At 48.3% G+C, this 24,278-nt stretch overlaps 2 protein-coding genes across 2 annotated transcripts; one reads left to right on the top strand and one right to left on the bottom strand.

The window, feature by feature from the left end:
* Positions 1-226: 226 nt before the first annotated feature.
* Positions 227-2,617, top strand: stmn4 (stathmin-like 4; the record flags this gene model as incomplete). Its single annotated transcript, XM_084440051.1, has 5 exons — positions 227-239; positions 413-508; positions 689-888; positions 1,957-2,148; positions 2,558-2,617. 5 exons carry the CDS (start codon positions 227-229, stop codon positions 2,615-2,617), a joined length of 561 nt encoding a protein of 186 aa, XP_084296177.1.
* Positions 2,618-10,194: 7,577 nt separating this feature from the next.
* On the bottom strand, positions 10,195-23,676 carry mcm3 (minichromosome maintenance complex component 3). Its single transcript, XM_084440364.1, has 17 exons — positions 23,538-23,676; positions 22,190-22,302; positions 21,633-21,841; positions 20,919-21,049; positions 20,561-20,799; positions 20,064-20,172; positions 19,720-19,873; positions 18,876-19,007; positions 18,320-18,528; positions 14,777-14,951; positions 13,847-13,970; positions 13,457-13,607; positions 13,166-13,306; positions 12,058-12,164; positions 11,155-11,228; positions 10,850-10,952; positions 10,195-10,681 (listed from the first exon to the last, which is right to left on the bottom strand). Exons 1-17 carry the CDS (start codon positions 23,610-23,612, stop codon positions 10,483-10,485), a joined length of 2,445 nt encoding a protein of 814 aa, XP_084296490.1. The 5' UTR covers positions 23,613-23,676; the 3' UTR covers positions 10,195-10,482.
* Positions 23,677-24,278: the final 602 nt, after the last annotated feature.

Here is a 24,278-nt window from a genome sequence, read left to right as displayed (position 1 = left end):
AGGGATTGTATAGTCGAGAGAGTCTGTCAGTTTATATTTACCAATTTTTCCATAAGTGTGAGTAATTCAGTTTCTCTCTCTCTTCCTTCCTCCTTCCCTCTCTCTCCCTTCCTTTCTCTCTCCCCCTCCCCCACTCTCCCTCTCTCTCCCTCCCTCCCTCTCTAGGAAGAGCATTGTCAGGATCTGAGGCTAGAACTGGTGTGAACGAGACCCACAGAGAAGCAGGATGACCCTGGCAGGTAAAGAACACAGATGAACATAGATGACTGGAAACACTCCTGACTGTGACTCCTGACTGTGACTCTGTTGGCTGTAATGGCTCAATCCCACTCCACACACACACACACGTGCGCACGCACACACGCACACCAATACCCCTCCACCATGATGTGTCTGTGTTGTTCCTACGCAGCGTACAAGGAGAAGGTGAAAGAGCTCCCCCTGGTGTCTCTCTTCTGCTCTTGCCTCAATCCACAGACCACAGACAAGCCCACATACAAAGCCGAAGGTAAAGCTCTCTCTCTCTCACGCATACACACACACACACACACACACACACACACACACACACACACCGTCTCTCTTCTCCATAAATGAATGGCATCCCTGCTGTGTTGTCTGTAGCGCCGCAGTAATGTGATTGGTCCGTGCTGTGCGTTCAGTGGCAGTGTCACCGTGTGCTCCTCAGACGCCGTAGACCTGGGCTGGTGCGCCATCAAGGACGTGGAGGTGAAGGAGCTCAACAAGCGGGCGTCGGGCCAGGCGTTCGAGGTCATCCTCAAGCCCCCGTCCTTCGACGGCGTTCCCGAGCTCAACGCCGCCCAGCGCCGGGACCCCTCCCTGGAGGACATCCAGAAGAAACTGGAGGCCGCTGAGGAGAGGAGGAAGGTGAGGAGGAGGAGAAGGAGGAGGAGGAGAAGGAGGAGGAGGAGGAGGAGGAGGAGGAGACACAGTTACGCAAGGTTTCAGATGTATGTTTTCAAGCATGTACTCACACTCAGACTTCGACATGCAGGCATACTCAGACAGACACACACACACACACACACACACACACACACACACACACACACACACACACACACACACACACACACACACACTATCCTGTAGCCTACATACTTGGCAGATCACATGGGGAACCATTAAAGGGACCCCAAGGAGTTTATTTTTGGTTACGAAACAGTCTCATTTTAATGTGGGTGAATCTACATTACCCACACTTGTTTATGTGTCCATTTTCGACAAATGTCGTTTCTTCTATGTAGTTTATTATTTTGTGGTCGGGTCGTTCAGAACTTCGTCGGAATGACTAAACGATTTACTGCAGTAGCCTACGCTACTGAATAGAAGTAACGTTACTAGTAACGCCTATGTAATTACCTCGTCGTTGGCCATCAGTCCGTCTTCAAAACACCCGCTGCGTTCCGAATCGCATACTACCCTACTATATAGTATGCCAAAACAGGATGTAGTATGTCCCAATACATAGTATGCCACATGCAGTATGGCAAAAATACCAGGATGTCCTACTACATCCGGTCGTATTTTGCAGTATGCAAGCCAGCAGGCTTTTCTGGCTATTCTGACCCACAATCCTGTGCGCAACGGAAATGTGAGTCACATGTGCGAGTCGTGACAGCTGTAGACGAATGTTGCGTTATGGACAGCGACGATGTGGGCAAATTTCAAGGCGCAATGTTATGACAAGGTAGTATGGCCCAATTGGATGCCTACTGCTTGCAAAGTATGTAGGCCTACTTTCTAAGGGCAGCTGGAGTAGGAAGGCCTACTGGTAGTAAGAAGTAGAAGTATTCGATTCGGAACGCAGCCCCGGTTCAGGTAGCTAAGGTTTACGACGGCGGCTGATGGGAAATGTGGTCTTTTTGGGCGGAAAACACTTCCGCTTCCCGAAACTCTTCGTAGGGCCTTTAATGTTTTCACATCGCCCCCTAGTGTCAGGAGGCGGAGCTGCTGAAGCACCTGGCAGAGAAGAGAGAGCACGAGCGCGAGGTGATCCAGAAGGCCTTCGAGGAGAACAACAACTTCATCAAGAACGCCAAGGAGAAGCTGGAGCAGAAGATGGAGGCCAACAAGGAGAACAGGGAGGCCCTGCTGGCAGCCATGTTGGAACGGCTGCAGGAGAAGGTTCCTTCTGTCTTTATCATTCTCCTTCATTTTCCCATTTCTATTACCTCTCCGGCGTGGGGTGGTGCCCTATTGTCTAGTTTGATAAAATTATAAAACCCCATTCTATCTGTTATCCCAGTTCAGTGTTCTTCAATCTCATTTGATTGCATTTAATATCAAAATCCTAATATAATCTCAAAATCCTAATTTAATATCAAAATAAAATTGCATTCACAAAGATGCATTATATAGTGTTTTACTCTTCCAACTATGTTCTGGAAGTATGTCTATAGTCTTAGCTCTCTAGTGAGGGGTTTAGCATGAATACAATATGAGTGTTTTTGTTTCCCACTGTTCCTGTCTGGGTGTGATTAATGATAACAAAAACAACAACGTTTACATTCGTGCATATGTTGTCTTTTCGCAGGACAAACATGCAGAGGAAGTGAGGAAGAACAAAGAACTGAAAGAGGAGGCCTGTCGGTAGACGAGAAGAAAGACAGAGAGAGAGAGAGAGAGAGCGGGACTGGTTTTTGTGAGTCGTGAAAAAAGAAGATCAAGGCAAAGTGAGAGGAAAAAAAACTTTTAAAAAGGCCTCAAACAGAGGCCTCAAAACAGAGGTCTCAAACAGAAGCACCTGATTGGATGCACCGAATGATGTAACGATTCAAAACAAACAAATCAAACAAACTCTAACCAACTCTTTTTTTGGGGAGGGGGGGTCAAAATATCAAAATAAACTAAAAAGTGATGATTTACAACAAAGAAGAGAAGCTGGGGTTTGTTTGGGTGGCAGCAGAGTGGTAGGGTCATAGGTCAGGGTGTGGCCAGGATGATGCCCTGCTGTGCTACTGTAGTAATTAGACAAAGAATACAGTCCAACGCCCTAAGCACCTCACACACCTCTCAGATACTACACAGACACACACACACACACGCTGACAGTTGCAGACATACACAGTTACAGACATACACACACAGTTACATGTACATACACACACACACACACACCGAATTGCACTTGCTTCACATATTGTACATACCAGGCTTTTCCAGCTTTCTTTCATGTTAGAAGTTAGTAGGAATGCGCTTATGCACGATCACTTATGCTCTGCACTATTTTGAGGGTCAACCAGGAATTTCAATAAACGATCCATAAAAGTCAAATGGAAGACGGTCTGTCTTTTTCTCTACCGTACAGAATGGAATCACTTAAAAATGACAACCGTCATCGAAATATTTCAGATTAAGTCTTTATTAACGTTAGATTATCACTCTTCTAAAAGATCAACACCACATTTCAGTCACATATAGAATCAGAGCACAACATACACAAAACCATCACTTTTAAGCACAAATGAAAAGCACACAGATACAGTAAATACAGTTACAACATTACGGAGCATCTTCGGGGGGGTTACAACAAGACTCAGATTTTGAATTTGAACCAAGAGCAGAGGACGAGAACGCAATTCTGATTTGCTGACATGATGAGCTTTGGCTGTCAATCGAAAGCACCGAGGGTGTGCGTGTGTGTGTGCTCAGTTTCGCTATGTCTCTGTCAAAAGGAATCCTCTGTGTTTTTTTGATGAAAGAGAATGATAAGGTGAGCTACTGTAGAGAAAAGAAGAGAGAGAGAGACAGAGAGAGAGAGAGAGAGAGAGATGAGGCAGACTGTGGGGACCAGGGTCCGTGTTGAGTCACACTGACTGAAATGTGATGTTGTTGTAAATGTTTGCACTGTATTTGGGGGAATGAGGAATTTCTACTTGCTATCTGTGTGTGTTCTGTTCTAAAAGGCTGCATTGTTTCTCTTTGGCATGGTCAGTAAACGCTTCTCTTGAATCAAACTTTCTTCTGGCTCTCACTCTCTGTCCTGTTCAATGTCAGACCTTCAGTCCACTCCATCAAGAGCATGTTTAAATCTGAACTTAACTCTTAAAATCTGATAAAATGTATCAAGATACAATTATCACTGAAACTATGTTTGATTTGATAAACTCACTGTAAATACTGTCCAGCATCAACCAAAGTTAGCAACTGTGTCCGGTATGCATTATTTGAATGTTTATGCAAACAAAAAGTGCATAGTGCTGCGAATTGTATTTGTGGTTTTCAATATAAAACTTGGTGAATAACTTCAGTGTGTGCATCAGTACTTTTAGCACATTTTAACAATACCACAATAATACTGATAACTGTGATAATTTTGGTCACTATAATCGTGATGTGAAATTTTCATACCGTTCCATCTCTAGTCGAAAAAGGTCCTGCACTTCATTCTGCACGTCCTGATTCAGCCAGCCCTCCTGAGATGGTGGGGTGTATCACACAGGTACAGCCCACTGTGATGATCTCACTCTCCAGCCTGAAGAAATACCTGCCCTTCTTCTTCTTCGTTTTCTTCTTCTTCCCCTCCTTCTTCTTCCCCTCCGTCTTCTTTTCCCCCCTTTTCCCCTCCTCCTTTTTCCCCCTCTTCCCGCCCTTGGCGACGGCGTGGTCCGGGTCCATCTGGACCCTGCGCAGCACCAAGACCTGGTAGCGGATGGGTTTGGACCGGAACGTGACGTCCTCCCTTCCGAAGACCGTCTCACAGTGGGAACGGGTACACTGGGCGTGGGACAGCCGCTGGGGGACGCGATCCGGGTCATAGGTGTTTCTGGGGACAGACAGACAGACAGAGAGACAGACAGATAGAGACAGAGGTTGACCATTTTATTATTCACAGAATAAACAGAAAGGACATTCTAAATCCACAGGGTTGAGACTGTGCACCTAACACACACACACACACACACACACACGAACACTTAACATTACTGCGCCAAGCACTGTTATCCAAATCTACACATCATCTAGCCTCACTTGTATGTCCAGGGAGAGAGGGACAGGTTGGAGAGATCAGGACCAAGGTTCTGGGGGGTCTCCCTTACAGGGCCAGGGTCCATGATGAGTCTCCCGACGTAGCGACTCTTCTTCTGCTGGGATCCAGTCATCACAGCGTGCAGCACCAGACCCAGCACCAGCAACACTCTGAAAACCTGGCCAAACGTGTTACTCTAGCATGATTCCAAATCAAATATCACTATTATTGCTTAGCAATGCCTCTTTTATTTTTAGATCAACCATAAATTCAACAGTTATAGGGACTCTTACGTCAATGGCCTAAACCTTGTGCTTTGTAAAAAATAAAAAAATAAAAAGGAAAAATTATATATATATAATCTAACTTTAATATTAATAAAGTTGTATATCCCTAAGACTTCAATAAACAGTGCAGTGTAAAGAAATTCAAATGAGAACTATAGGAAAACTCACCATGACAAAACGTATTTCTCCTCAGCGTGGGACTTGGTAGCGACGGTCAGCGTTGGGTGCAGCTGTGTTCTTCTATGAGGTGTTTATATACAGTCAGAGGTACAGTATCTGGTGTGTTAGGCTGAGAGCATTTCCTGATCTAACGATAAGAATTTTGATCAATAGGTTGATTGGGGATTGAGGTTCTAACAGGTGTTTAATCCTAAACCTGATGTACCTTTTAATGCAACCATCAACTCTAATCTCACAGATTAATCTGGTCGATGTTTGAAGATTTCTTATCTTTTTCATGTCTTTAAGTAATAGGTTACCCCACACTGTCTACCCTGTTATTTTCCATGCACTGCATCTTCTCTTAGGTCTCCTCCACGTCTGCCTGACCTCATTTTGAATTACCATAAACCTAGTGACAGAAGAGGCCATATAGTGTATTCAAGTCATTTCTATCTCTCTCTCACACACACACACACATAAGATCATCATTTGGGTCAACGGCACCTAACCAACACTGACAGTATGTAGCCTTACGTAACCAACCATTTCCTCAGGTAATACAAGTTATGCTCTGCAAAAATATTAATTTAGTTTGATTTGTTTTAGGAGGGAAAAAACAATACAACTAATAAATCAGGATAAGAACAGATTTAAAAGGCACACATCTCAAAATTAATCTAAATTTATTTATATTTCTTTATTTAATCTTTAGTTATAAATCTATACAAGCACAATGACAATAGTCATGACACTACATAATAGAACACAGTCACTGACTCTGAGAGAGAGAGATGTGACAGTCAGCCCACTCTCTCCAGCCGGGGGGAATCTAGGCCAGAGTAACACTTCTGGAAACATCATCATCTTCATCATCATCATCATCATCATGACTCAGCAGCATCAGACTGGAAACTGAAACCATGGACGCCACGATGATCGCCACGATGATAGACTTTTAATTTACAGTTAACCATGAGCAGGAGACTCCAGAAGACCACACTCTGGGAACAGGCATTCACCCTGGCCTGGCCGCTTGGGAGAGGGTTCAGTGCTAACTGTGGAGAGTGAGAGTGAGCCTACATTTACGTAGCGTCTAGTGGAGACCTCCGATCAGGTGACGGTGCATCTCTGTCTCTGCTTTGAGTCGGTCTTGAAGAACCAACATCCCTCAATGAGAAACCTCTGGATGTTTTTCACTACGAGCCCACTTCTCAAGAAACGCTGACAAACCAATCTCACGATGATAGTATGAAACCCACTCATCGTAGCACAGCTAGCACTTCAACACCATCAGGTGACATGTTCCCAGAGTCAGGTGAGCCTGTCCATGTTGAATGAGGAGTGAAACTGCGAGGTGGCAGAGATGCATGGCGAGATAAGGAGATAGGAGGAGGGGGAGAGATCAAAGGCCTACTGTAAACCCTGAGACAGCGCTAGATAATACCGTAAACCCCCGTGAGATGGCGTTAGATAAGATATTTCAGCTGGGAGCGTTGACTGAAGCATAAATGCAGTCTGAAGTCAGAAGTGTCTGATATCATTTTCGTCTCATACACATCATCGTACGAAGCCTAAATTGGCCACCATGTAACTTCCCCACAGTAGTAATTGTAAGTTAGTAAGCTAAGTATAGCAAGTGTTTGCAGTAAGTAGAGAACACTGCAGATCGGATGTTCCGTAATGTTACATGTTCTGCTGTTTCAGTTGCACTGAATTGTGTTCCACTACCGTACAGTACAAACCGCAAGGGAGACTTACGGACTGTGTGGGAGTGAGTAAGTCTGTGACACAGGAAGTGAGAGTCAGACTCGGGCCAGCTACAGATGCTGCTCTGATGCTGCTGCTGATGCTGTTCAACATTGTGGAATTTAATTTTCTGCTGCTCTGCACAATTCCACTTGACAAATTACAATGAAAGCTTATTTGTAAATGGTAAATGGACTGCACTTATATAGCGCTTTTCCACCTTAGTGGCTCTCAAAGCGCTTTACAATGGCCTCTCATTCACCCATTCACACACACATTCACACACCAATGGCAGTAGCTGCCATGCAAGGTGCTAACCTGCTCATTGGGAGCAATTTGGGGTTAGGTGTCTTGCTCAAGGACACTTCGACATGTGGACAGTCGGAGCTGGGATTTGAATCACTGACCAATCGATCACTGAACGACCCGCTCTACCAACTGAGCTACAGCCGCCCCCATTTGTAGACAATGTCGTCGACTACCATCGCCCAGTTGTCGCCCTGCGTGTGTGCTAGAGCAACGGGGACCTCCACTAACCCCAACACCACCAGGAAGGACGAATTCAACTCCTTCAGCCCGGGAGTGAACGCGGATAGACAGTCACTCTCTCAATCGACAGGAGACGTTGCTAGGGTCAACAGCACTGCCAGACACAGAGGTCACAGCAGCGTTCCTGTAGAACTACTGTAGTCGCTGTTCCTAGAAGAAACGGCAATTTTACTGTAGAGCTACAGGAATAACCGCTCCTAGAAGAGACAGTAAAGTTACTGTAGCACCACTGTGCTAGTAGGCATCATTGCTCCGGGAGCCACGGCGACCCCTGCAATACAGAAAGAGCCTGACTGCATTATATTCCACAGGGCTCGGCAGACCCCAGCCGTGTCAAACCCAGCTGCTCATCAATGGCAACAGTGATGCACCACTAGTATATTTTGGACATTTGCTGCCTCAAAGTATAGCTACTCTAATGTCACTGTACATGCTGACGACATGCCTCCATGAGATGGAGGTCTGCGCACTCCGACTGCATTCTAGTTTATTGTTTTAGATAACTACTACTAGGCTACAAATTGATTCATTTTTGTGCTATAAAACTCATCAAGGCAGCATTGTGAATGAAATCTACCCTTCTTCAAAGATACATGGAGTATTTTGTAGCAGCCATCTCTAAAGCCAACTTCTACTTCTCCAGTTCTAGCTTTTTTTTGTTTGTTTTCAGCTTAATTGTCTCTGCCTCCACTATCAGGATCTCAGGAAAATATGATCGAGGTCCTCTCTTCTTATTTTGGAAAGTGTGGTGTCTAACCTCTTCCTCTGGGAGTGTGGCGTTGGCTGTGTGATAGGCTCCTCCTCTTCCTCCTCCTTCAACCCAGAATCTCTCCTGCCTGGCACACTTCTCCTTCTCCACCAGAACCTATGGACCACACTGAACATTCCAGAACTCACACAACAGTCTAGAACTTACAGAACATTCCAGAACTTACAGAACATTCCAGAACTTGCACAACAGTTCAGAACTTACAGTAGAATAGACTTCTGGAATGTCAATCAATCAATGCTTTATTTGTATAGCGCATTTCATACCCAGAGGCAACACAATGCGCTTTACAGAGAACAAGGGAGGTGGGCATACGACCCACCCCTACATATTCCAGAGGGAAGCAAGCAAACAGTATCACCCGGGGGCCAGATAAGTGAGCTGTAAAAATTCTTCCCTGACCCCTCTCAACAAGGCTGTCGAGCAAGCTCCTGGAGTATGTTTGTCTACTGGCTAAGAACATTTATAAAGCAATAAATTACATTAAATTACATTTTCAGAGTAAGAGAGGCTAAAAACATCATAGGAGGTATGGCAAACACTGGTGTATGTCTGTGTGTGCATGAATGTGCCTGGGCCCAGATAGAGGCAGGGGTTGGGGTAGGAATGGGAAACAACCCGGGTTAGGGTGAGGGGAGGGGGATCTGAGCTCAGGACTGGTGTGCGTCTGTGTGTGTGAGTGTGCCTGGGTCCAGGTAGAGGCAGGGGTCGGGGGTAGGAAAAGGATACGGACCCGGGTTAGGGTGAGGGGAAGGGGGACGGGAATGTGCTGTATCAGTTGACTGAGTTGCCAGACCTTTTTGAAGTAGGCGAACTGGACGAGCTCCATGGCCACAACCTTGCTCATGCGGGCCTTGGCAGATATGTGATAATTAAATGCAAAAAGTTGCTTTTTATATAAAAGATGGGGTGCTGCAACTGTAGACACCTTGGAAAAAAAGGCTTTCATCTTTTGAAAACTATCTTCAGTTCAGAGAGTAACAAAATATTATCTGTAGATACAGTAATGTAAGTGAAAAATGAATGGTTCCCGGCAGGGCGGTATACCAGGGTACAGCCCCGAATAGTATACCGACCTGGACCAGGGTTACTTTCTCGCCTGAAACAGTTCCTTGACGGCTTGCTCGTGTTAGTTGCTTTCTCCAAGTGTTCATTTGGTCTAGGTGAGTGATAACATAACGTTACATAACTAACGTTACATAACCATAACTATCTCTTGTGGTGCCAAGAGAGCTGCCGGCCAACAACACACGCTACCGAACAAGTGACAATGCAGCATCTTGAGTATTGGGGCTGCTGGCCTTCGGCACCAGTCCAAAAAAGCCAATATGCATCATTAATAGACAAGTGTCGAACGACACTCGACACGATTTGGCACACCTTTTTAATTTCTATTTGGTGTGCCAAAAACCTGAATTGTGTAAGGTCTTCATCTACAAAGAACACCGTGGATTGGATGTTCCGGCATGTTATGTTTTCCTGTTTCCGTTGCATTGCCAAGTGACCACCTGTTACGGACTGTAATGTATGTGACACAGGAAGTGAGAGTCAGACGCAGGCCAGCTAAAGATGCTCTGTTGCTGTTCAACATTGTGGAATTTATTTTTCTGTTGCTCTGCACAATCAGTTGACAGAATACAATGAAAACATATTTTTTTAACAAAACATATTTACATACAAAAGGTCTTCTAAATCATAAAATAAATGTTTTAAAACATAAAAACAGAATAAAACAAAAGAATGAATTGCTGCACGAGGGCTAGATGAGGATGATCTTGATTTTAAAAGCAACACGGAGAAAGAGAAGAAACTGAAAGGAATTGTTGATGAATAAAACAAAATCACCTTTAGAGCCATCCTCAGTCCATCAACTGATTAATTCTAAATGAGACTTGAAGTAACTGAAGTAAAAACTTAAGACAATCAAGTAACAACCTCTCCTTCTCACACCAGCCTTCCATTCAGACTCATCTTCCTCAGATGAGGAAGATGATGTCGTCGGCCACCATCACCTGGTTGTCGTCCTGCATGCGTGCGAGCGCAGCGCGGACCTCCATGGCGGTGAAGGGCGTCTGGCGGGCCTCATTCACACCTTCCGTCAGGCGATTCATACCCACCGACTGAGCGTGTGCGGAGCGGAACACTTCCAGGAGGGACGACTTGAACTCTTTCAGCCTGGAGGGGGGTGGGGGGGGGGGGACAGTCAGTCACTCTCTCATTAGACAGGAGACGGAGGGACGGAGGACCTCACAGCAGTGTGACTGCAGCACCTGCTCCTAGAAGAGACAGAAGAGACTCCCTAGAAGAGACAGAAGAGACTCCCTAGAAGAGACAGACACCCACCTCTCAGCAGACACCTCTGTCTGTCCGTCCTGACTGGGGGGCACCGCGTCGTCCATAGGCTCCTCCCCCTGCTGCTGGCTGGGTTTGGGGGTGCCCGCCTGAACTGAGGGTGGGAGGGGAACAGAGAGGGGGGGGGTGTAGAGTTAGAGCACTGACAGATAGGCCTGGTACTGGACACTAATGAGGTACTTTCAGAACTGCAGTCTGTGCTGCACCTGTGGTGGGTGACCAGATACTCTCAAGAAATATAGCATAGACATAATCAGCTGTCTGTGTATGTGTGTGTGTGTGTGTGTGTGTCTTACTCTCGGGGACATCTGTCTCTCCAGCGAAGTCATATGGGTCATAGGCCTCACTGCTCTGGGAGCCACGGCGACCCCTGCTGGCCAGAACACAGAACAGCAGCGCACCATCAGACAACAGCACAGTACCCACGGTGACGTGACATTACATTACAGTCATTTAGCAGACGCTTTTATCCAAAGCAACTAACAATAATTGCATTTAACGTAGGAAGAGCCAATGTACTACTACTTGCCAGAACTCACAAGTGCATCTTCTTTCTAAAACAAGTGATTAAGAGCATAATCTAGTGCTGAAGGCAAAGTGCAAGAATCACAATCTAAAGTACAGTGCAATATAATATAATACAATAAGTGCTATGTTGGGAGGATTGTTGTAGTACTGCTTGAAGAGATGAGTTTTGAGCCTGCGACAAAAGATGGGCAGCGACTCTGCTGTCCTGACATCAGTGGGCAGCTCATTCCACCACTGCGGGGCCAGCACAGAGAAGAGCCGTGACCGTGTCGATCGACCGCAGGAGCCTCGGAGTGACGGGGCAACCAGTCGCCCTGAGGTAGCAGAGCGTAGCGGTCGGGAGGGGGTGTAGGGTTTGACCATGGCCTGGAGGTAGGAGGGGGCTGTTCCTTTCATTGCCCTGTAGGTATGCGCCAGAGTTTTAAACTGGATGCGAGCCGATACAGGGAGCCAGTGTAGGGAACGGCCTACGTGACCACAGCAGTCAGAATGGGGACCAGGTTCTTGGTTACTGTCCAGGGAAAGGTGCTTTACCATGTAAAAACTTATGAACATTGCTCGCCATGAATATATTCTCTCGTATGCCAAGTAAAGTTTTGCATCACCCGTTCCTAAAATGGCTGACATGTACAGTAACGTGTGTTTCTCTGGCGTGTGGGCGAGTGTCTGACCTCTTCCTCTGGGAGCGTGGCGTGCGCTGTGTGGTAGGCTCCTCCTCTTCCTCCTCCGACCCAGAATCTCTCTCCTGCCTGGAACGCTTCTTCTCTTTCTCCAGAACCTACGGACCACGCAGAACATTCCAGAACTCACACAACAGTCTAGAACTTACAGAACATTCCAGAACTCGCACTACAACAGTCTAGAACAGCTGTCTCAAATCTTTTTTGCACCACGGACGGTTTTATATTGACAATATTTTCGTGGACCGGCCGTCCAGGGCGGTGGGGGGGGGGGTCATGAGCAGGGCTTAATTTGTGCCGGATCCTGATGGAACAAGATCTAGGACCTCGGAGATTTGGACAGGACCTATTTGATTGGATCCGCCATCTCATTTGTAATGATCAAAATAAATGATTTGTTGATTTGTAATATCTAATGGTATCTGTTCAGTCATTCTTTTATTTCCCACTGAAGTTACTCGTAAATCGCTTGCTTGACTATTCTGAATGCATGACAGACTCACTCAGGTCACGCACGCCCCAAAAAACAGTCAAATATATTTCCTTTCTTCTAACCAGTTGCGGCCCTAAGCGCAGGCAAAACTCATTTCGGCGGTACAGGGTGGCGACAGCACGGGCAGCAAACGCATTGCCAGCATGGATGTATTAAAAGAAAAAGATTGCTAGGAATGAGAAGAGGAATATGATGCAGAGAGCTTGGAATTGGGGAGAGAGGATGGTGGAGATGAGGACGAGTGGGCTACGGAGTTGGTGAGGAGAATTTTAGATGGGGGAATTTAGATGTATGCTGGGCAGTGATTTTATGCTTTTTGGTGTCATTTTGGCATAATGATTCCGTTACTGTAAGCCCCACAGCAAAGCAAGTGGGCATGTGTGCTGTGAAATGATGAGTGGCTATTATGAAAACTAAGTCCCAACCCATAGATTTGCAGTGTTTGCGCGCGCGCGCATTTGATCTTTTCCGTGGGGACGCACCGCAAATGCAGTGGTTGGGGACCGCTGGTCTAGAACTTACAGAACATTCCAGAACTTGCACAACAGTTCAGAACTTGCAGCACATTCTAGAAGTCTTATTTGACTGTATCAGCTGATAAAATACCTTTTTGAAGTAGGCGAACTGGACGAGCTCCACGGCCACCTCAGAGTCCTCCAGCTCCACAACCTTGCTCATGCGGGACTTGGCGTGCGCGGTGGACAGACGGATCAACGTCTCCAGCGAACGGGCTGTCACCGGGGACGTCTGGGGGAGGGATGTGCACAGAGTGAGTCACAACACGGTCCAAGTGTGTGTGGAGAAATGTAAATGAAACTTCAATGCAAAGTTCAAGTTTATTCTAAATGTGCCAAGTGTGTGTGTGTGTGTGTGTGTGTGTGTGTGTTCTGTACCCACCCTGGCGATATCGGAGCCCATCTGTTCCTGACTCCTCAATCTGGAGTACTCTTCTGCGATATGATTGGCTGCCTCCTGGGTCAGCACTGGGTTCACCATCTTGGCGACGTGGATGTACTTCCTCATGAACTCCTTACTGATGACTTTGTCCCTGGAACAAACAACACTTTAGCTAAGCACCGTCGGTGTCAGACAAGTGTGTGTGTGAGTGTGTGTGTATGAGTGAGTATGAGTTTGTGTGTGTGAGTGTGTGTGTGTGTATGAGTGTGAGTATGAGTTTTTGTGTGTGTGTGTGTGTGTGTGTGCGTGTGCGTGAGAGTGTGTGTGTGCGAGTGTGTGTGTGCGAGTGTGTGTGAGAGTGTGTGTGTGTGAGTGTGTGTGTGTGTGTACCTGCGTCTCTTGCCATGCAGCAGGTGGTTGTGTTTCTCGTAGACCTGCAGCTCCTCCTGCTCCTCCTGGACAGCGTCCGGGTCCTCGGTGGCCAAGATGTCTACCGCCCCGCCCATCGGCATGGCTGCAACACACACACACACGCAGTCAGTACAACATGTCTACCGCCCCACCCAGCGCCATTGCTGCCTACACATAGTAGGGCTGGCCCCAACGGTTCATCGGTTGTATTGACAATCGAATCTCCAATTCAGACATTCGAAGCTCAAAAATTTTAAAACCTGAAACTGTCAGTCCAAGACCTGACTACCGCCCCAGCAAATCGTTACAGAAAAGTGTGACAATTCTGTCTCCGCCCCTGCCCTGTTTGCTGCCAACCTTTAATGGCCTTGGATCTAAAATGTAACCTGTTAGCTAGCTAGACACAGTAGATGGTCACCTAGTGATCAGGTTGTCTCTTGCCTCTGACAGCTTGGCTGGATATATTATAACGATAGTGGCCTTTTTGAGATATCCTTTCACTACCCGAGCACGGGAGATGCCTCCAGAGGTTGCAGAGACAAGTGAAAGGATTTTTGTTTGTCCCATAAATTAAACTAAGTTTGGGCTTTTCTATCCTTGTTGTGATAGTGTCTGTGTACGAGCTTGGGATAGACAGCCAGCCAGAAAAAGTTGTGTGTGAGGTGAAGCATTTCCATAGCAGAGGAACATCTGCTATGGAAATGCACAACTTCGTTCAGGCGCACCTACTAACAATTGCAAAAAGCCGCCCCTGGCTGCTAAGACGCGTTCTGTCTGAACAGGGCCTAGGATAGCAATAGCCTCCTACGAGTTCTCCACGCCTTGTTCTCCTGCTGTGTGTGTGTGTGTGTGTGTGTGTGTGTGTGTGTGTGTGTGTGTGTGTGTGTGTGTGTGAGTGAGTACACCTACCAGCTCCGTCCTGCTGGCGCGGGTCTCTGTAGCGGTGCATACGCAGCACGTGGTCAGAGATCACGCGGTCCTGCTCTGCGTCCGTCTGGTCCAGCATGATGAAGAGCAGGTCGAACCGGGACAGCAGAGAGTCCTGCAGACCGATGTTGTCCATGGGGGTCTTATACTGGTCATACTGGGGGGGGCAGAGAGGCAGGAGGGAGGGGGGTTAGTCCATGGGGGTCTTATACTGGTCATACTGGGGGGGGCAGAGAGGCAGGAGGGAGGGGGGTTAGTCCATGGGGGTCTTATACTGGTCATACTGGGGGGGGCAGAGAGGCAGGAGGGAGGGGGGTTAGTCCATGGGGGTCTTATACTGGTCATACTGGGGGGGGCAGAGAGGCAGGAGGGAGGGGGGTTAGTCCATGGGGGTCTTATACTGGTCATACTGGGGGGGGCAGAGAGGCAGGAGGGAGGGGGGTTAGTCCATGGGGGTCTTATACTGGTCATACTGGGGGGGGCAGAGAGGCAGGAGGGAGGGGGGTTAGTCCATGGGGGTCTTATACTGGTCATACTGGGGGGGGCAGAGAGGCAGGAGGGAGGGGGGTTAGTCCATGGGGGTCTTATACTGGTCATACTGGGGGGGGCAGAGAGGCAGGAGGGAGGGGGGTTAGTCCATGGGGGTCTTATACTGGTCATACTGGGGGGGGCAGAGAGGCAGGAGGGAGGGGGGTTAGTCCATGGGGGTCTTATACTGGTCATACTGGGGGGGGCAGAGAGGCAGGAGGGAGGGGGGTTAGTCCATGGGGGTCTTATACTGGTCATACTGGGGGGGGCAGGGAGGCAGGAGGGAGGGGGGTTAGTCCATGGGGGTCTTATACTGGTCATACTGGGGGGGGCAGAGAGGCAGGAGGGAGGGGGGTTAGTCCATGGGGGTCTTATACTGGTCATACTGGGGGGGGCAGAGAGGCAGGAGGGAGGGGGGTTAGTCCATGGGGGTCTTATACTGGTCATACTGGGGGGGGGCAGAGAGGCAGGAGGGAGGGGGGTTAGTCCATGGGGGTCTTATACTGGTCATACTGGGGGGGGCAGAGAGGCAGGAGGGAGGGGGGTTAGTCCATGGGGGTCTTATACTGGTCATACTGGGGGGGGCAGAGAGGCAGGAGGGAGGGGGGTTAGTCCATGGGGGTCTTATACTGGTCATACTGGGGGGGGCAGAGAGGCAGGAGGGAGGGGGGTTAGTCCATGGGGGTCTTATACTGGTCATACTGGGGGGGGCAGAGAGGCAGGAGGGAGGGGGGTTAGTCCATGGGGGTCTTATACTGGTCATACTGGGGGGGGCAGAGAGGCAGGAGGGAGGGGGGTTAGTCCATGGGGGTCTTATACTGGTCATACTGGGGGGGCATAGAGAGGCAGGAGGGAGGGGGGTTAGTCCATGGGGGTCTTATACTGGTCATACTGGGGGGGCATAGAGGGGCAGGAGGGAGGGGGGTTAGTCCATGGGGGTCTTATACTGGTCATACTGGGGGGGGCAGGGAGGCAGGAGGGAGGGGGGTTAGTCCATGGGGGTCTTATACTGGTCATACTGGGGGGGCATAGAGGCAGGAGGGAGGGGGGTTAGTCCATGGGGGTCTTATACTGGTCATACTGGGGGGGGCAGAGAGGCAGGAGGGAGGGGGGTTAGTCCATGGGGGTCTTATACTGGTCATACTGGGGGGGCATAGATGGGCAGGAGGGAGGGGGGTTAGTCCATGGGGGTCTTATACTGGTCATACTGGGAGGGCATAGAGGGGCAGGAGGGAGGGGGGTTAGTCCATGGGGGTCTTATACTGGTCATACTGGGGGGGGCAGAGAGGCAGGAGGGAGGGGGGTTAGTCCATGGGGGTCTTATACTGGTCATACTGGGGGGGGGCAGAGAGGCAGGAGGGAGGGGGGTTAGTCCATGGGGGTCTTATACTGGTCATACTGGGGGGGCATAGAGGGGCAGGAGGGAGGGGGGTTAGTCCATGGGGGTCTTATACTGGTCATACTGGGGGGGGCAGAGAGGCAGGAGGGAGGGGGGTTAGTCCATGGGGGTCTTATACTGGTCATACTGGGGGGGGCAGAGAGGCAGGAGGGAGGGGGGTTAGTCCATGGGGGTCTTATACTGGTCATACTGGGGGGGCATAGATGGGCAGGAGGGAGGGGGGTTAGTCCATGGGGGTCTTATACTGGTCATACTGGGGGGGCATAGAGGGGCAGGAGGGAGGGGGGTTAGTCCATGGGGGTCTTATACTGGTCATACTGGGGGGGGCAGAGAGGCAGGAGGGAGGGGGGTTAGTCCATGGGGGTCTTATACTGGTCATACTGGGGGGGGCAGAGAGGCAGGAGGGAGGGGGGTTAGTCCATGGGGGTCTTATACTGGTCATACTGGGGGGGCATAGATGGGCAGGAGGGAGGGGGGTTAGTCCATGGGGGTCTTATACTGGTCATACTGGGAGGGCATAGAGGGGCAGGAGGGAGGGGGGTTAGTCCATGGGGGTCTTATACTGGTCATACTGGGGGGGCATAGAGGGGCAGGAGGGAGGGGGGTTAGTCCATGGGGGTCTTATACTGGTCATACTGGGGGGGGCAGGGAGGCAGGAGGGAGGGGGGTTAGTCCATGGGGGTCTTATACTGGTCATACTGGGGGGGCCTAGAGGGGCAGGAGGGAGGGGGGTTAGTCCATGGGGGTCTTATACTGGTCATACTGGGGGGGCATAGAGGGGCAGGAGGGAGGGGGGTTAGTCCATGGGGGTCTTATACTGGTCATACTGGGGGTGTCGCTGAGGGGTGTTGCACACCACCGAACTGTCTAATGTCGCAGACTCAAGTCGCGCAAGTGTGATTGCCGTGGATATGCTTGTTTCACTTCCTTGTTTCCTTCCGGTTAGCAGACATTCTGAAATATTTAAAGTGCATTCCTTCGTCCATTTCTCTCATTCATTGCACTCGGTTCATCCTCTGGACAAGATAAATCCAGGGAGAGTCTGCTTGTGCAACAAATTTCTGTTCCTCCTCTCTCTCAGGAAAAAAATATATTCAACAGCTCCTCCTCCTCTATAAGAGAAGCTTCACTAAACCATACACGCGAAGACGACGAGTGATACTTATTTTTTGTCGAGCGACACTTTCCAATAAGAATAAATTAGGCTTGCGGGTTTGATTTGATGACTATTGGAATATTCTGAACAATACTGAGTATGGTTACATCAATAGTGTGTGTCTGTGTGTGTGTGTGTGTGTGTGTGTGTGTGTGTGTGTGTGTGTGTGTGTGTGTGTGTGTGTGTGTGTGTGTGTGTGTGTGTGTGTGTGCGTGTGTGTGTGTGTGTGTGTGAGTGAGACAGAGATGGACCTTACACCCTCCTGTGGATAGGCATACGCTTATGTTCAGGGTCCAAAACTAACTTTTGACTTACCAGCCAACTGGCTGGCAAATGAAAAAAATTACCAGCTAGACAGATTTTTTGCCAGCCACTGGCTAGTTATTAAGAGTTCATTTTGGACCCTGCTTATGTCCATGTGTGAGTGTGTGTTGTCTCTCACCCTGCCATAGACGGGGTTGGCAGCTGCCAGGACGCTGCAGCGAGCGTTGAGCCTGGCGTGGATGCCCGCCTTGGCGATGGTGACCCTACCCTGCTCCATGACCTCGTGGATGGCCGTGCGGTCCATGTCCGACATTTTGTCAAACTCGTCGATGCAGACCACGCCCCTGTCGGCCAGGACCATGGCCCCCGCCTCCAGACGCCGCTCACCTGAGGGAGAAAACACCTGGTTTAGAGGACCTTTAGAGTGGGTGAGTGAGTGCATGCGCTTGTGTGTGTGTGTGTGTGAGCGTGTGTACGGAGTGACCTAGCGGTCTCCTGGTCAGTGGTGACGTGTGTGTGTGTGTGTGTGTGTGTGTGTGTGTGTGTGTGTGTGTGTGTGTGTGTGTGTGTGTGTGTGTGTGTGTGTGCGTGTGTGTGTGCGTGTGTGAGCGTGTGCGTGTGCGCATGTGTACAGAGTGACCTACCGGTCTCCTGGTCAGTGGTGACGTGTGTGTGTGTGTGTATGAGTGTGTGTGTGTGTGTGTGTGTGCGTGCGTGCGCACAGAGTGACCTACCGGTCTCCTGGTCGGTGGTGACGGCGGCGGTGAGCCCGACCCCGGAGGAGCCCCTGCCCGTGGTGGCGATGGCCCTGGGGGCCGTGTGCAGCACGTAGCGCAGCAGCTGGGACTTAGCCACCGACGGGTCGCCTGGGGTGGGGGTCAAAGGTCAGGAGGATACAGCTCAAGAACATTCCAGAAACCATTCATACAAGCAGCTCAAAATCTTGATTTTTGGGGTCCTGCGTCATAGTTTGGTATGCTCTTATATAGAGCAAGGGATTCTTGTTTGTCGTGCTCTCTGAATAGTCCCAGTCTAATAGCAATCATCTAGTGCCAGTCTAACAGAAATCACTGCCATCCTAAAGAGAATCTTCTAAGGCATGGGTTCCCAAACTCCATCAATTTGGGCCTCCCCTCTGTAAACAGTGACACACCTGCACCGCCCCAACCCCCCAAATGTGTCCATTATGCAAGGCAGCGTTAGCAAGCCCATAACGATACACAGCTAAGTTAGCTCGGTGGCACCTGTTGCTAGTTAACGTTATGACGTTTTCGCACAATACATCCATGCCTGTGGGGGGAGGCTCTCTCTGCACTATCCACACATTCAGTAGGCTATACATCTATCCCATTAATTATTTTGATGTTTCATTCATAAAAACCATAGACATTTAAAAAATAAAAAAACATGTTTTTACTTAATTTTTTATAGCTTTTTTCTAACCATCCCTCCGCGCCTCCCCTGAATTTCTTTGGGGCCCCCCAGGGGAGGCCCGCCTCACAGTTTGGGAATGCCTGTTCTAAGGGAAGTAGAGAACAAGTGAGAGATCCCCCAGAATGCCGGTTTTCGGCGCCGTACCTATGAGCAGGACGTTGATGTCTCCACGGATGCGAGAGCCGTTCTCCAGAATCTTCTCCACACCTCCCAGCAGCATGCAGAGGATGGCCTTCTTGATGTACTCATGACCATGGATACTGGGGGCCAGGGAGCGAGCCAGCTGGTCAAACACATCCTGGAGAGAGACACACACACACACACACGAGTTATAAATTGCATCCTGTGTTTACTTACTCCAAAAGCTTATATTCTGTATGATGATGTGTTGTGCTGCAGAGAAGAGGAGGTAACATCAGACTATTGAGATGAACCCATGGTGAAGTCCACCAGGGGGTAACATCACCAGACCTACGCTGACCCCTCACCATGGTTCGTGACTGGCTGAAGAGTTTGATCTTGTTTATGTCATCAGCAGAGAAGGCAGGAGCCACCTCCTTGCTCATCTGCTTGACCTGGCAGGCAATCATGATGGTCCTGAAGACATGAGGGAAGAGAGGGTTGGGATCAACAAGACAACTTAATCAGAAATACAGCAGCTTACATCAAACTACCAAAAGGTGAAAGGGTGGCACAGCTGAATTATAAATAATAATAGGCCCTGTGCACCAGCTCCACTACTTCCTGAAAGTCACTTGGCATCTTTATTTCCTGTCCTATATGATTGGATTAAGTGATTAATCAGGTGTGCGGCAGACCCAGCGCACACCTGATTAATCACTTAATCCAATCATATAGGACAGGAAATAAAGATGCCAAGTGACTTTCAGGAAGTAGTGGAGCTGGTGCACAGAGCCTATTGGCAGTAAGCCAAAAGTGAGATGTATACGACCGCTATAAATAAGTCTGTTTTGCGAGTGCCCACCTGAAGGTACCGGAAGTAAAGCCGTTCTTCTTGCCAGGCAGGCAGCGGTAGGTTCCCACCACCTGGACCCTGTCGCCAGGCTTCACCACGTCCACCAGGTCGTTGTCCAGGATGATGTCCACGGAGCGGGGCAACTGGCCGGCGGGGGCCTTCTCTGGCATCTCCTGCACTGTGAGGGTCTGGTGGTCCTTGTAGACGGACAGGCCGAACTCCGTCTCCAGCGGGTTGTTCTCCTCGTCCTGGGTGGGCGGAGAGAAGGGGCGGAGTTTGGAGGGTTAAGTTTAGGGTCGGCGAGACGAGTGTACTCGCCACAAACTACTTTTTATGTTGGATTAGGGTGCACGGATGGGGGAGGTACCTTGGTGGGGTAGATGGCGCTGGAGGGGAACGCGTCCAGCGAGGTCATGTCGGTGTATTTACGCTCCATGGTCTTCTTAGTGGCAGGACAGTAGTGGACGCTGCGCACCACCTTGGGACGCACCAGAGAGCCTGGGCACAGAGGAGAGGACAGAGCTTCACACACAGGCCGGCTAACCCCTATTAACAGGGGTTACACTGTTCTTCGGCCTGCAAAACAGCACACTTACTTGTGCTGTTGTGACTTACTAACAGATATGGTGCATCCACAGGCTTAGCTTCTCGATATCAAGTGTTCACAATCATATCAAGTAATTATATAACAACAACATTTTTACATCTTGTCTATTGTACTGCCCCTTTGTAAATTTCTGTGCCTACTGTGACTTCTTGTTGTGTTTTGTACCATTGTGTGTATTTGCTGCAACATAAGAATTTCCCTTCGGGAATAAATAAAGTTGACTATCTATCTATCTCTCTATCTAGAATACTCGCAGCTAGACAAGTCTCACCACGTACATTGGTGAAAGAACATATGAACTGAATTAACAGACAGATGAGACAGGGGAACAGTGTAGGACATGGTGCACACAGACAGGTGAGACAGGGGAACAGTGTAGGACATGGTGCACACAGACAGGTGAGACAGGGAAACAGTGTAGGACATGGTGCACACAGACAGGTGAGACAGGGGAACAGTGTCCGACACACTCACACTTGGTGACGATGCCCTCCACACACACCATGCTGCCCAGCAGACGGGAGGTGAGGGTGCGCGGCGAGACGTGCTTGTTGCCGAAGCTGCCCTCCAGGCCCACGAAGAAGTCCTCGTACTGTTTGGCGTAGGTGGCGTCCACAGACGCCACCAGGTCCTTCAGAGCTCGCTGGAAGGCCAACAGCTCTTCAAACGCATTGTTCATCAGCCTGGTACAGGAGACAAGATGCAGGTAGTAGTTAGTACTGTGGACTTAAGTCAAAATACTGATTATTTAACTGTGCATGTGGTTGGGCATTGACTTAAGCTTTGTTGTGTCCCACAAAAAGTCTTACTGTGTTTTCTTGCAGTAAGCTATGTCCTATAAAACACCTTTCTTCAACACCTGAATTAATGGAATTTTAGGTTTATCACAAATCAAAGCTGGACAAGAGAGACGCCGTGGTTATACCTACCAATGACTATGATGCGGGGATATGGTGTTCATACGGTCCAATAGTTAGTTGGTCTTTACTTTGTACAACTATGCATGTGTGTCCAACGACACCGTTACAAACCTGGCAGCGCGGGCTTCATTACGGCGTCTCAGGTCGTTGATGTTGACAATGAGACGGGACTTGTTCTCGCTGATCATGTCCCGCACCTTGCTCTGGTACACTCCCTGGTCTTGCTGTGTATGGAAGAGGTATATGGTCAGTCTGGATAGCTAGTTACCTATCCAACAGCCTCTGCATGTGGCTAGCTTCTTAAGTTAGATCGGTAGCTAGCCTAGCTAGTACTAGCTAAATTATCCATAGACATATTTCTATGCACATATTTCATATTTCAATTTCTATCCATTAACATAGCTTTTATTGTTGACTCAGACACTGTGACAAATACAGTTTAAGAGACCAAATGTATGTTAGATGAGACTTTGATTAGCAAAAACTAGCTATGTTGGGTATCTGAAATCAGTGCCTGCGTAAAGTAGGCCCTACAGTAACGTTACATGTCAAGAGTTCTGCCAACTTCTTTTGTCCCAGCACAGACGCATGGGTATGGAGTCAAAATGAGGCCAGAAAGCATTGTAAACGTAAGTGAAGTATTGTAAACGTAAGTGAGGTATTGTAAACAAAAAAATATGAATTGTAAATGTAAGCGAAGTATTGTAAACGTAAGTGAAGTATTGTAAACAAAAAATATATAAATAATCACTTAATTATTAAAAAATAAAATAAAAATTGCATTTACGATACTTTTTTGCGTTTACAAAACCTTTTCTGCGTTTACAACACTTTTCTGCCTTTACAATACTTTTTCTGCGTTTACAAAACATTTCTTGCGCTGCAAAACATTCTGGCCTCTCTTTGACGTGGGGGCGGGGTTAGATGAGTGGCGTGTCCAGAGAGGAAGAGGCGGGGTTTCGGGATGCCCACCGCCATATATAAATCAAAACCATAGAAGAAGTCCAAAAAACGTTGAGCAGCGCTCATATGGCGGTGGGCATCCCGAAACTCCGCCTCTTCCTCTCTGGACACGCCACTCATCTAACCCCGCCCCCACGTCAAAGAGAGGCCAGAATGTTTTGCAGCGCAAGAAATGTTTTGTAAACGCAGAAAAAGTATTGTAAAGGCAGAAAAGTTTTGTAAATGCAGAAAAGGTTTTGTAAACACAAAAAAGTATTGTAAATGCAATTTTTATTTTATTTTTTAATAATTAAGTAATAATTTATATATTTTTTGTTTACAATACTTCACTTACGTTTACAATACTTCACTTACGTTTACAATACTTCACTTACGTTTACAATTCATATGTTTTTGTTTACAATACTTCACTTACGTTTACAATGCTTTCTGGCCTCATTTTGACTCCATACATGGGCTTCCTCTCTCTCAACACAAGATTACATTTTCAACTTACGTCGTCGTCTAAAAAGTCCAGATAATCTCTCTGGGCCTCCCTCATCGCCAGATCATCCACGACGTCGGTCGCCATTATGTTAAAATAACTTTACGGACTAAAACGTTTGCAATACTTCTACAGATATTGTCGTCCGTTGACCCAGACTGCAACTACCAAGTTTTCGCGCCACTGAGTGAATCGGGGAATCAGAACGAACATCTGATTGGCCCACATGATACACAGTACTTTGCATATTCGGCGGGTAAACTTAGAGAACGCGCGTTTTGTATTACTGAATGGATCACTGTCCCTTGACCGCGTGGGCGAGGGTTTTCCCTTGCCGTGTAAAACCTAAATCGCTGATCGGTTAGCTTACTAACTAAATGATATATCAGCGTCTGTTTCATATTAACGCTAATATATGATTTATCATAGCGAATTACCATAACGCCACAATCATTGGCACACTCCTCACTTGAAGCGAATGTTGATCAGGCGCACGCCGGCATACAAAACACGTTACCCCAACAACTCGCGCGAAAATGTTACAGGGAAGGGGAGAAGGGGAGAAGGGGCGGGTAGAAAAAGACACGATGGAAACGTGCTATTTCAGGGTGGTACTCTAGATAGCGCTCATGGATGTATGATAGCGCTATAAACAATATTTATCAACACAAGTTTCCGGACAACATAACTCAAACGTTCTCTTGTAATACATCCATGAACTCAAAACAATTAGGCTTAGGCTACCTGCAGATT

Source organism: Borostomias antarcticus (genome assembly GCF_949987555.1).
Source record: "Borostomias antarcticus genome assembly, chromosome: 6".
NCBI classification, from domain to species: Eukaryota; Metazoa; Chordata; class Actinopteri; order Stomiiformes; family Stomiidae; genus Borostomias; species Borostomias antarcticus.
This window is presented reverse-complemented; position numbering and strand designations above follow the sequence as displayed.